General features: G+C 29.6%; 3 protein-coding genes across 3 annotated transcripts; 1 reads left to right on the plus strand and 2 right to left on the minus strand.

The window, feature by feature from the left end:
* The first annotated feature begins 246 nt into the window (after positions 1–246).
* On the plus strand, positions 247–666 carry LOC107416984 (B3 domain-containing protein At5g26805). Its single transcript, XM_016025536.1, has one exon. The coding sequence runs from the start codon at positions 247–249 to the stop codon at positions 664–666; it is 420 nt and encodes a 139-aa protein (XP_015881022.1).
* A 179-nt stretch (positions 667–845) lies between these two features.
* Positions 846–3,134, minus strand: LOC107416990 (uncharacterized). Its single transcript, XM_016025545.4, has 4 exons — positions 2,807–3,134; positions 2,314–2,395; positions 1,378–1,536; positions 846–1,132 (listed from the first exon to the last, which is right to left on the minus strand). The coding sequence occupies exons 1-4, from the start codon at positions 3,008–3,010 to the stop codon at positions 1,059–1,061; spliced, it is 519 nt and encodes a 172-aa protein (XP_015881031.3). The 5' UTR covers positions 3,011–3,134; the 3' UTR covers positions 846–1,058.
* Positions 3,135–5,537: 2,403 nt separating this feature from the next.
* Positions 5,538–7,065, minus strand: LOC125421901 (major latex allergen Hev b 5-like). Its single transcript, XM_048471953.2, has 2 exons — positions 6,908–7,065; positions 5,538–6,568 (listed from the first exon to the last, which is right to left on the minus strand). The coding sequence occupies exons 1-2, from the start codon at positions 6,920–6,922 to the stop codon at positions 6,020–6,022; spliced, it is 564 nt and encodes a 187-aa protein (XP_048327910.2). The 5' UTR covers positions 6,923–7,065; the 3' UTR covers positions 5,538–6,019.
* Between the last annotated feature and the right edge of the window lie 4,884 nt (positions 7,066–11,949).

Below are 11,949 nucleotides of genomic sequence, written 5' to 3' on the forward strand. Positions count from 1 at the left end.
AATTAAGTTAATGGAAGAAAGAGACCATGAAAAGACACTAAAAAACAAAGAAAAAAAGAAAAATGGAGTTTTCTAAATAGGAGGGGAAACCAAAAAAAAAAAAAAAAAGTCATTGCGCATGCGGTTTCTTTGAAGGATTTAAAGCAAAATCCACTCCTGTGCCTACCATTTCAAATGCAACAGCAATAAATAGTCGTTTCCTAATATGCAAAATTGCAGACTAGCAAGAGAAAAAAAGTTTGAGAAATGGCTTCAGAAATTGGGAAAGAAAGTGAGGCAATGGTTGTACATCAAATGTATCAGAACCCATGGAAGATCAAGAAGATCCTCATTGAACCAGACATCGCACTAGACCGAATGTTCAAGTTCACAAAAACAGAAACGGAACATATATTTGGCAACATGACCAGTGATAAAGTTGAAAAAGCAAAGCAAGGAGAAGATGTGAGGGTAAAGATGGTGGATTTAGACACAGAGTTGACTGAGTTTGAGCTATCATTCAGGAAGGTCAGGAATGGCCAAGTCTTTGGGTTTAAACGTGGTTGGGTAACTCATTTTGTTGTTAGGAGGAGGCTCAAGGTCGGTGAAGAAATTGGGATATTTGTGGATCAAACTTCTTCTAAATTCTATTTTTCTGTATTGTCTAGAGCCAATGTGTACAACTAATTACTCCATCTATTTACAGAAATTGCTATACACCATGTTTTAGCTTCTTCTATATAAAAGTTTGAAAACACATGGTGATAAATATTTACTATCAAAGGGCCTTAAATTGATCACTAGCAACATAATTATTGTATAATTTTGTTCTCTCTTCTCATTTAATCCAAGATTTAGGAACAGAATGAGGAAAAAGACATGATATATCTACAGTTTAAGTGGATAATAGTGTAACAAACATTTGCATCACCATGTGAAACAATTAACTTTTCTGCTAAAAGTTCATAAATCCAAGGACTAATTTAAAACAAAATTATATGCAAATGCCTAAACGATTGAGGAAACAAGAGACCCGATAGCATTTAGCTGTCAGCTAGCTAGAAGACTAAGCTGATGCGTTACCTCAGACTACCCATGCTTGTCCTCAAGCGCTCCAACACATATTTTTCTCCAGTTAACGACTCAACCAAACCTTCAAAATTACAGAAAACGATTAAGGCTCAGGCTACTAGGTTGAATCACATTCTGTTACATGAAAATGAATGGCAGATACTTTTTTTTTTTAATTCTTTTTTGGTAAATATGAATGGCAGATACTTGGTGTTCCCCAAACATTTACTGCATTTGCTATTAATCTTTATGCATAATATACGTACTGAAAGCTATACACAGAGAGGCAGAGAGGCAGAGAGGCAGAGAAACAGAGATAGTTATTACCATTTGTATAGTCCCGACAGTCATGATGGCCAACCCACAAATTACTTTCCCAATTTTTGTTGAATTCACATGCCATATCTACAGCATTCCCTTTGGAAGACCCAACAAACCAGCATTTGGATCTTGGCAATTTAGATAACTTCCTACTCAGAACAGCTCCTAACAGAGAGAAAAGACACCATTAAAGTACCAATTAACAAAAAGTAATTCTTCAACATTTGGATCTAAGCAAACATTCTTTGCAAAATTTGTAAAAATAATTACAACAAGCACAATCTAAATATTCTCTCCTCCAGATCTTCAGTTATAGTTTTACCACAGATAATTCTTAGTGAAGCTGTGATTAATTCTCTACCATCAAGGGGCTATATGCTAAATTCCATGCTTAGACATTACAAAGGTACACTTATAAACCAAACATCGCAAAAGATCGCACTGATAATCAATCTCTCAGCAAGGAATCAAGTTCAAACAGTCAAATTGGTATTCATGTTCTTGTAGGCATTTGTTAATTTAGATAAGCCTAGAATGTTCTCAAGCTGACACATAGAATTCTATACGGTATATTAAGAAAAAGAAACTAAACAACCTTTTAATAAAGAATTCCATACGGTATTTAAGAAAAAGAAACTAAACAACTTTTAATACAGTTTTATCTAAAAGGAGTTTGAATAACCAACTACTGCAGAAAATAGGACATGTCCGGAACTAAACCATGGTTCCAGCTACACCAATTTCTATACTTTTTTGACTTTGGTTATTGATGTTTGCAGAACACATTGTGCAAAATATTTAAATCTGATAAATTCTAAATTTTCCACCATTTGGTACTATGAACTTTAAAACAACATAGAACTCACATATAAACCATTCTATTTCTTTATTTGGAGATTGAGCAAACTTTAAAAAGAGAAAGACAGAACGGAGTAAGATCACCTGGTATTGCTTTATTAGATATTACTGCAAGTGCTGCATATAAGTTTTCAGGATCTTTAGGTTGAAAATCATAAACCAGAGCCTGCATATAAGAGATTATAAGTGGAAGTGGAGCTTCAACTTTTGCAATAAACAAAGCCCAGGTACACATATTTTCCATACAGTTTCTGGGTCTGCTTCTAATTTACATCACAAACACAAAGATTCAAGCAATTCTGTGAGCTAGAAAGTCGGTAATTTTTTAGATAGCACACAGTGACAGCTGAAAGACATGTACTGAGACGAACATCTAAAAGAAATAGGTGGAAATCCAAAGGCATACCCATTTCAATATATTACTATAGGATAAATATTCATAATTCAAAGACCCATGTTAAGGATTATCCCAAGAGAACCGGGAAAAAAAAATTATGAAGAAATACTAGAAAACAACCCAAAAAAAAAAAAAAAAAAAATTCCCATGTGGGGAATGGGAGGTTGAAGAAGAGGGAACCTGAGACGGAGATGGTGGTATTTGGGGTTTAATGATGACCATGAAATGCTGGAAATCCCAGAGATTGAGAGAGTAAGCAGCAGACCTAAGCAGCTGAGCAGGGCCTTTGGTGGCCCTCAGAGGCACCGCTGCTACGTACACTTCATCTCTGCCTCTTCCACCTACTATTGTTGGTGCTGTTGGGGTTGTGAGTGGTTTGGCCATTTTCAACGGTGGAAAAAAATTGGAGCCATTGGAGCAAGTTTTTTAAGTTCCAGTTAGAAAGAATTAAATATGAGTCAGAAAAATAAATAATAAAAAAATAAAAATAAATTAAGTGTCTACGTCGATGGTAGGAAACCAATGGCCATCCAATGTTATTAGCCCTATGTTTGCTTTTGAATTTTTATGGAGGAAAAGGCAAAGCTCGCCACAAATTCAATAATCCTTAGCTAATTAGTATATAACGATATTTCATATTAGCATCAATATACATTAAACTATATAAATTTCAATATTTTACGTTTTAATTTTTTTTTAATATTTTAAATTTTATTTTTGTTTGCACTGTTGCATCTTCTTCTCTTTTTCTATTAACTTTTTAACAAATGTTATATGGCTAATAAATGAGATAAATAATGAAAATGTAAAATACAATTTTATATAATTTAGGGTACAAAATGCATATGGAGCAAAAATTTTAAATAATATCTATTTTATTTTTATAAAATTCAAAAAATAATTTGTACATATTATAAAGATTCTAAATAAATAAATAAAAATTAATGACCCATAACCAAAGTATAAGCCATTTATAAAATCTTAAACAATTGGAAAATTATTTATTATAAAATATATTATTTTTATTTATTAAATGTATTTTTTATATTTATATTTATTATTTAGAAAAAAAAAGATAATTATAAAATTTTCTAATGTGTATTCTTTCACCAAATTACTTTATTATTTTAATGCATGTTCAATTTTTTTTATTGGTCTTTATTTATTTATCTTTTTAGGATATATACTTATGTTAAGATTTTTATTTTTATTTTTGAAAAATTACATTTTTATTTTTTTAATTTTTTTACAAGCTTCTTATAAATACAATAGTATTATTTGATAGTTTTTTTTTGTATTTTAATTAATTTTTTTATTTAAATAATTTGTATGTTGCATTCTAAATTATATAAAATCACACTTTGCATTTTTATTTTTTGTCCCATATATCAACCATGAAACAAATTTGTAAAAAAATTAACAGAAAAAAAAATGAAAGATAAAAAAAATGAAATTTAAAATGCAAAATGTTAAAAAAAATAAAATATAAAATACCAAAATATATATATAATTTAGGATATATTTGTCCCATATATCAACCATGAAACAAATCTGTAAAAAAAAAAAAAAAATTAACAGGAAAAAAAAAAAGAAGAATAAAAAAATGAAGTTTAAAATGCAAAATGTTAAAAAAAAATTAAAATATAAAATACCAAAATATATATATAATTTAGGATATATTTGTGTTAATATCCTTAATATTTATTATAGCTTAATATTATACAAGATATGGAAAACTTAACTTTAAGGCACTTTCCTGTAATAATTAATCCATGTTTACTTTTTGAAAACGTAAAGGGTAAACCAAAGTGGGGTCCATTGGCATACAAGGCTGCTAACGTTGCCATTGACGACGTGGTCAAAAGCAATATATCAACGTAGAATGTGGCACTTCAAAAGACTTCATAAAAGGCCTAAACGCTTGGTATTTTGTGTGCTATGGGAGGATAAGGGATTACACGTAATAGCTGATTGGTCATGCCCTCCACATTTATTTCCAATTATCATATATGTAAGTAAACCGAGCAACTTATACAATTAAACAAAAAAAAAAAAAAAAAGTATGTAAATCTCAAAAAATGCTTTAAATGTTGGATTATAAATGGTTTGTGATACCATATCAATTATATATTGATTATATAAAAATAAAATAAAATAAAAAGAAAGGCTTTTTTGATAATAATAAAAAAAGGCTTAGATTTGAAGAGGGGAAAATGATCAAAAGGATACATGGTTTAAGTTTTGCTGTGTTATATATTTTGGTTTTACAATACATTGATTTCTTTTATTGAAAGTATAATGGTATGTTAAAAATATATATATATATATATACATATATATATATATATATATGAGAAAAGTAATTTATAAATTAATAAATGTATGAAAAGCTAGTGATGATTCAAGGCAGCTCTGGCGCAAAAACAAGCTCACTAATTAACCAAAAGAAAAGAAAATATATCATATGTGTTGTATGTTTATGCACACAACCATTATCTAATATGAAAATAATAATTAGTTATTTTGTAAAGGTTGAAAATTTTGTGGCATTAAAAGTGACTTCTATCATTGAAATTAGTTGTCAAAGGATGATGAACCGTGCATGTCTAAATGTTTCCCATACTTATTAGTTAGCTTGTATAACCACAAAAAGCTGTATGTCTAATAACATCATGTGCTACCACATGGTTCACTTGGATATATTCCATGTGAAACCCATACTTAATTCAAGATTTTTGTTCAGAATTTGACAGCGCAAACACACTATCTAAAATTTTAATCTTTATTTACTCTGCATAATCCAATTGAAAGACATATATACTGTTGTCAATATATTTTATTTGGTAACGTATTCTGCCCTTATATATTATATACAAGAAATTAAGTTGAAAACAAAATGCATTTGAGACAATTATAAAACAAACAAAAAGTAGTACTGTACTTTTTATTATTCAACAAATAACATCAAACCGACCCATTTTCTATCAAACACATACATATATATGTATTAACCCTGATAGAATTCATTAAACCCTACTTAGGAACCAAATTGGACCAACTCCCAAATGGCACAACAGCAACACATATATGATATATATGTTATATGAACATATATATATATATATATATATCCTCCAAAGAACCAATGTATTTTGCCATGTGGGAAGCTGGTACTGAGTGAGAGAAACCCCAAGTGAGGTAAATTTCCTACCCTTTTTGATTCCATAACCACAAACCCGATTTTTATACCTAGATATCCCTCATTATTAGAATTAGACCCCCACTAAATTAATGCAAACCCGAAAATACCCCCACCCCGACTCACTTAATACAAACAAAGGATCCCAACTTAGAAAAAACCACACTCTCTCTCATAACAAAAAGCTTGGTTTTTTACTCGGCTTTCTCAACTGCTGGAGCTTCAGTGCTAACTTTCTCCTCTGCAGTAGCAGACTCCACAACTGCTTTCTCTTCTTCCTTAACCTCCTCCTTCTCCTCTTCTTTCGGAGCTTCCGCTTCGGTTTCCGGTGCCGGAGACTCTTCCTCCTTCTCTTTGGTCTCCTCCTTCACAACTGTAGGCTCTGCTGGCTCAGTCACAGCCTTGACCTCTTCCTTCTCAACTGCTTCAACTGCAGGTTGATCAGTTTCAGCTGGTTCTTCCTTAGTAGTCTCTTCCTTCTTTTCCTCTGTAGCTGGTGGTGGTGGTGGTGGTGGTGTCTGTTCGACGCTTTCGGTATCCTTTGGCTTCTCCTCCTCGCTTACAGTTGTAGTTTCTGTGTCTTTTGGTTCCTGTGCAACAGCTGCAGGCTCTGCTGGAGTAGAGACAACCTCTTCTTCTACAGCAGCAGTAGCTGGAGGAGGAGGAGGAGCAGTTTTAGTAGTCTCTTCAGTCTTAACCTCCTCAACTTTCTCCTCTTGGAGGGCTGTTGTTGCTGTTACAACCTGTGCATCATTCATTAATAAGTAACCATTAACATCTTAATTAATTTCCAACCATATATATATATATATGATTCAAAATCAAAATAAAACAAAATCACCAAATGAAAAACACAAAAAATAATAAAATAATAAAAATAAAAGAAAGAATACAAATCAATTCAACCATATTGATCAAATTGAGTTTCACAAAGATTAGTATCGTTATGCGTGTACATACTTATTCAAGTGAATACTTTTTGCTGCATGATCAGCTTGATTCAAAAAAAAAAAAAAATTATCAATACTTTGGTATAAATATTATTATATGTACATATGAAACTATATGTAAAATATATATACCTCTGCAGTGGCCATGGAAATGAAGTAGCTAGAGAGACGTAAAAGTATTGAGGGTGAGAGAGAGACTAAGCAAATGAAGGGAGTCTTGAAAGCGGAGAGAGTAGTGGTGGGGATGGAAGAGTGAGTGAATGAGAATGGTTTATATAGAAAGAGAGGTTAAACTAAGGTATTAGCATTTATTTTAATAAGAGGAAAAAATAAAATAAATAAATAGGGTGCTAGAGGTGGTGGGTGGGAACGGATATGAGAAAGAGGAATCTTGGGATTTGACACCTTGATATTCACTGAATCACTAGTCGAGAGCATGTTTGGTAATAATGTTAAACAAATGTGATAGATTTTACTCTATAGTTTTAACTTTATTTGTAAGGATTTTTGTTTCTAATGTTTGGAATATTGGGTGTAGAAAAAAAAGTTTTAAAAAAAATAAATAAATAAAAGAATAAATTGTCAAAATAATGGAACTCAATTGTTTTCTTTTCCTTATAACCCATCATGATCATCCACTTCTTCTTGTGGTTTTGTGCTTTGTGCAGTCGACCTTGTGGGATTACCTCCTCTTACAACTTTTTTCTTTCACTTTCTAACCCAAGTTGTATGTAATAATTAATAATTACTTTGTAAAATGTAAACAAAATTTCATTTGGATTTGAGTTTCTTCTTTCTCCTTTGTAATAAATGGAATAATTAGTTGTAGGTCCTATTTTTTATAAGCATATAGACCCATTTGTAAGCTATATATGTTTACACACTTTTATGCCAAATATATACATATATATAGTTGTGTTTTTTAGCCATTTATTCAATTTTCTTCTTCTTCTTCTTCTTAAACACGTTTCCTTCCCCTTGCATTCTTCAAATGTGTGTATACATATATATATATATATAAGAAGAAAAAATAATAGTGTTTATATTTTAAAATTTTTAATTTGGTTTTTGGTAATGAAAATAACAAAGGTGTGCTTGAAAAAATGGAGGTTAAAAAATCAAGATAATTGAAGAAATTAGAAAAAAAAAAATTAGGACTTCAACATCAGCTAAGTCATCAAGAGATAGGCAAAAAGGAAAGGGCGGTGTTTAGGGTGGCTCCCAGGCTACCAATAAGTATAATTTACTTATGAGAAACGATTAAAATACTGACGTGGCACATCCTATCGCCTATGACCTTGTGCCCACTCTAGGAAAACCATCTTTCTTTCCAGATCCAATCCAAAATTAGTGGGTCCCAATATCCAGTTAGACGACGGAGTTTGACCCCTCATGACTCCCGGACCCACTTTTGTTTTAACTCATATGGCTGCTTTCCATCCACTCTCGGGTATGCAATCATCGTGCATCTAACTATCGCCAGCATCTAAATATTTTCTTCTTTCTTTTTCTTTTTTCTTTTTTTTTTTAATTTTATTTTTGAACTAGAGAGTTTTAATTTAAAATGATCAAAAAAATTTTTAAAATTTTAATGTACGTTGAATTGATATATTTTTAATAGTTTTATTATTCATAAATATAAAACAGTATCAATTTAACCATTATTAAAAACCTATTATATAATTAATTACTAATTTTTTGGTAAAAAATTTTTTGTAGTAATAGTATTACCCTTTTGAAAATTACAAATATCCCTTAAGTCCGGCCTCTCTTTAGTTTGGTTGGTTTTCAATTACACGAGCTCAACAATTCACTTCCAGCTTTTTAATCAGACTGTTTAAATCATCGGAATTGAACCAATTAGTTTAATTTAGGTTGTTGTTTGGCATTAATCAATTTGGTTTGGTTTAAAATTTTAAAAAGCCAAATAGTTCGGCTTGGATTCAAGAGTTTTTCATCCAGTTCAACTAAACCAAGCCCAACTACTAATTAATATTTTCAAACAATGAATTATATATTATTTGTTTATTTTTTATATTGACATTTTATAATATTTATATTTTATTTTTAATAATAGAACATTTATCTATGATGTTTATTTATTACATCTTCTTGTTATTATATATATTTATAATGGCTTAAATATTAATATATATATATATAGTTACAATTTATGCTTCATGTTTAATTATTCAATTTTGAGATGTAGTATAAAAGTTTAAAAATCAATAGAAAGCTTAAGTTTAAAAATGTTTTAAATATTTAAGCCTAAAATTATTTTAAAAGCCCATGCTAATTATAATTTAACATTTAAACTCAATTTTTTATTTTTATAAAATACAATAATATGCCAACATCTAACCTATGTAGCTTGCTTTTTTTCTCATCGAATGTTTTGGATTGGGTTGACGTTAGAATTTTAGTTCGGTTTGATTTTGTTACCAGAAACCGAACCAACCAAACCGTATCCATCACTAGAACATATTATGGCCGTCGATCTTCAACTCAACCTCTTAGAGGAGGAGGACAATTCACAAGCCTAGTGTCATATCACTTATTTTTCATGTTATCTCTTTGAAACAACTTAGTTATCAATTGACCACTGGTGATAATATTCAGAACCTTTATTCAAAACCTGGTAATCAAATCCTCCCTCCCTAGTTAATTAATTAAAAAAAAAATTTTATTTTCTATTTTTATTAAACAAAAATTAAATACCAATTGATAATGTGATTTTTATTTTTTTTTGTTTTTTACTTTTTTTCTATTTAATTGTGTATAATTTTTTTATGTTCTGTTAGTTAGAGACATCCAAATTAACTATAAACTTAAGAAAGAAAAAGAAAAACACAAATACCAAATTAAACACAACCTCAAATTGTTTTGATTTTAAATTTTTATTTTTTTCCCTTTTATTCAAGTTTATAATTGTTTAAGATATTTAAAATAAACTATAATTATCATTAACTAATACTTAATATAAGTAAATTATAGACAATTAAATAGAAAAAAACTACAATGAAAATTAAAAGTTAAGCATACTACCAAACGACACCACTAATTTTTTTTTTTTTTTTTTTTTTCGTTTACTCACATGCAGTATTTCACAATGTCATATATACCTACAATGAGGTCGTTTACTCACATGCAATATTCCACAATATCATATATACCTATAATGAGGGTTGGTGTAATAAAAAAATGAAACTCATAAAAGGTAAAAAAATTTAAAGCAAAAAATATTGGCAGTTTGTAAATGGGCTATTCTATAAAAAAAAATTCAAAGTTTAATTGATAGGAGTAGCCGGATGAGGACAAGCCATTCCATTATTATGATTTCTCATCTTATCTCACCTCAAAGAATAAGTGAAATTCGAGTCTAAGGTACAAATAGTGCAAGAAAGACAAATTTGGTCACTTCTCATCCTCATCCTGCCCATTGTGTTCAGGTAGAAAAACTCAGTTCGTATTTTAAATCTCCAGGATATAAAAAATAATAATTCATTCAAGTCCTTGATTAATTGTTAATGATCTAACGAATGATAATTTTATCAATATAGTATATGGTAATTAAAGACATTTTTTTGAGAATAAAAATGATAAATTTAATATGAATATGAAAAATTTCATGCACTTTTTTTAAAAGATTGGTAAATAAGAAAATAATTGTTAATTGTTTTTTTTTTCTTTTGCTAAAATATTCATACGTAACCATGCACACTAAAAAATACAACAAGAAAATCAACGTTTAGCTTCATCCTCCCTCATAATATTCCAAAAGAGACGAGGAAACAAGACATTTGAAATCTCCCCAAAATAACAAGATTTTCTTGCCCACGAAGCCAAAAAATAAGCCACCTGATTTTCAAATCTAGGAACCCAGCAAAACAAAGATGACTAAATAGAGTTAATTGTTTTATGCATTAGCTATTTTTATCATGACTAAAAAGAGTTAATTGTTTTATGCATAAATTATTTTCAATTGAATAATAATATAGGTATTATATAGTCCAGTAATATTAGAAATGCCTATGTATATATATTTGATTGGATTATAATTAATAATATTTATATTTTAAAAATTTTATTTATTTATTTTTAAATTATATTAATAGGTTAATTAATTAAATAATAATAAATATATTTTTTATATATAAAATGATAAACTAAATAATACATGTACTATATAAATTGATAAATTCGATAATGTATATAATATAATATCATAATTATCCAAAAAATAATTTCATTTAAAAAAAAGGGGCAAAAACAAGATGATGATTGTTGGTATTTTGATTCCAAATCCAAAATGCTAAAAATAAGAAAAAAAAAAAATTTACCCCAACAAAGCAGTAAAGATTAATATTGTAGATCCCAACAAATACTTATATATATATATATATATATATACATTGAACTGAAAAACTCCGTACGCTAGCAGGCAGGTGATGGAACCTCGAGATGCGAGAGTGAAGGAGCATGATTGTAGTCATACCTCCCCCTACGTGCCGTTTCATTCAAACCCTCCAACTCATTCATTGGGGCTAACTGCCAAACAAAACCCAAAAAGTTCTTCAAAAAGCCTTCAGAGACTTTCAGTTGGGGCGGTGATACGGACCCCACCATCCCCCTTAGTGGATCCCACAGTAGATCCCTTGAACACATTCTGTGCCGTACGTTTCATCCAATAAATATCTGCCAATGTGGCGAGCAAGTCACCGACCACGTGCTGGGATGCGGTCATCCGTGTTAAGTTGGGTCCAGTGGGATCAATCATCAATCATGGATTGTTTGACAGGTTGGGAAGAATATATGAGAGGTATGATCCTCCTCCTCAGATCTGGATTTTTTATCATTATTATTTTTTGATAAAAAAAATTGGGTTCTCTTATTCAACGCCATGGATGATTAATAATATAGATTGGGAAGTTCAAGTTGGCGAAATTTGCTAATACGAGGTTAACAAAAATATTATTGTAAATGATATTAATAAAATTCATACATCTGGCTAATATTAAATAGTTATTTTTAAAATAAAAATAATAAAATTAAATGTTTCAATTTAAATTTTAAATTTTAAATTTTTAAACTTTATTTAATATGATTTCTAAAATGGTTGTTTTTTATTTTTAAAATTTAAAAATATTTGTACAGTTCTATAGAAAAGTTTTTGG

The sequence above is a fragment of the Ziziphus jujuba genome, chromosome 4, assembly GCF_031755915.1.
Source record: "Ziziphus jujuba cultivar Dongzao chromosome 4, ASM3175591v1".
Classification (NCBI taxonomy): domain Eukaryota; kingdom Viridiplantae; phylum Streptophyta; class Magnoliopsida; order Rosales; family Rhamnaceae; genus Ziziphus; species Ziziphus jujuba.

What these genes read in the sequence shown, in the direction of transcription:
- LOC107416990 (XM_016025545.4), bottom strand. Translation starts at nt 3,010, where the DNA reads ATGGCCAAACCACTCACAACCCCAACAGCACCAACAATAGTAGGTGGA. An exon ending in TACCACCATCTCCGTCTCAG is followed by an intron (nt 2,396 to 2,806) that starts GTTCCCTCTTCT and finishes TCTTATATGCAG; the next exon opens with GCTCTGGTTTATGATTTTCA. An exon ending in CTGTCGGGACTATACAAATG is followed by an intron (nt 1,133 to 1,377) that starts GTAATAACTATC and finishes GTAATTTTGAAG; the next exon opens with GTTTGGTTGAGTCGTTAACT.
- LOC107416984 (XM_016025536.1), top strand. Translation starts at nt 247, where the DNA reads ATGGCTTCAGAAATTGGGAAAGAAAGTGAGGCAATGGTTGTACATCAA.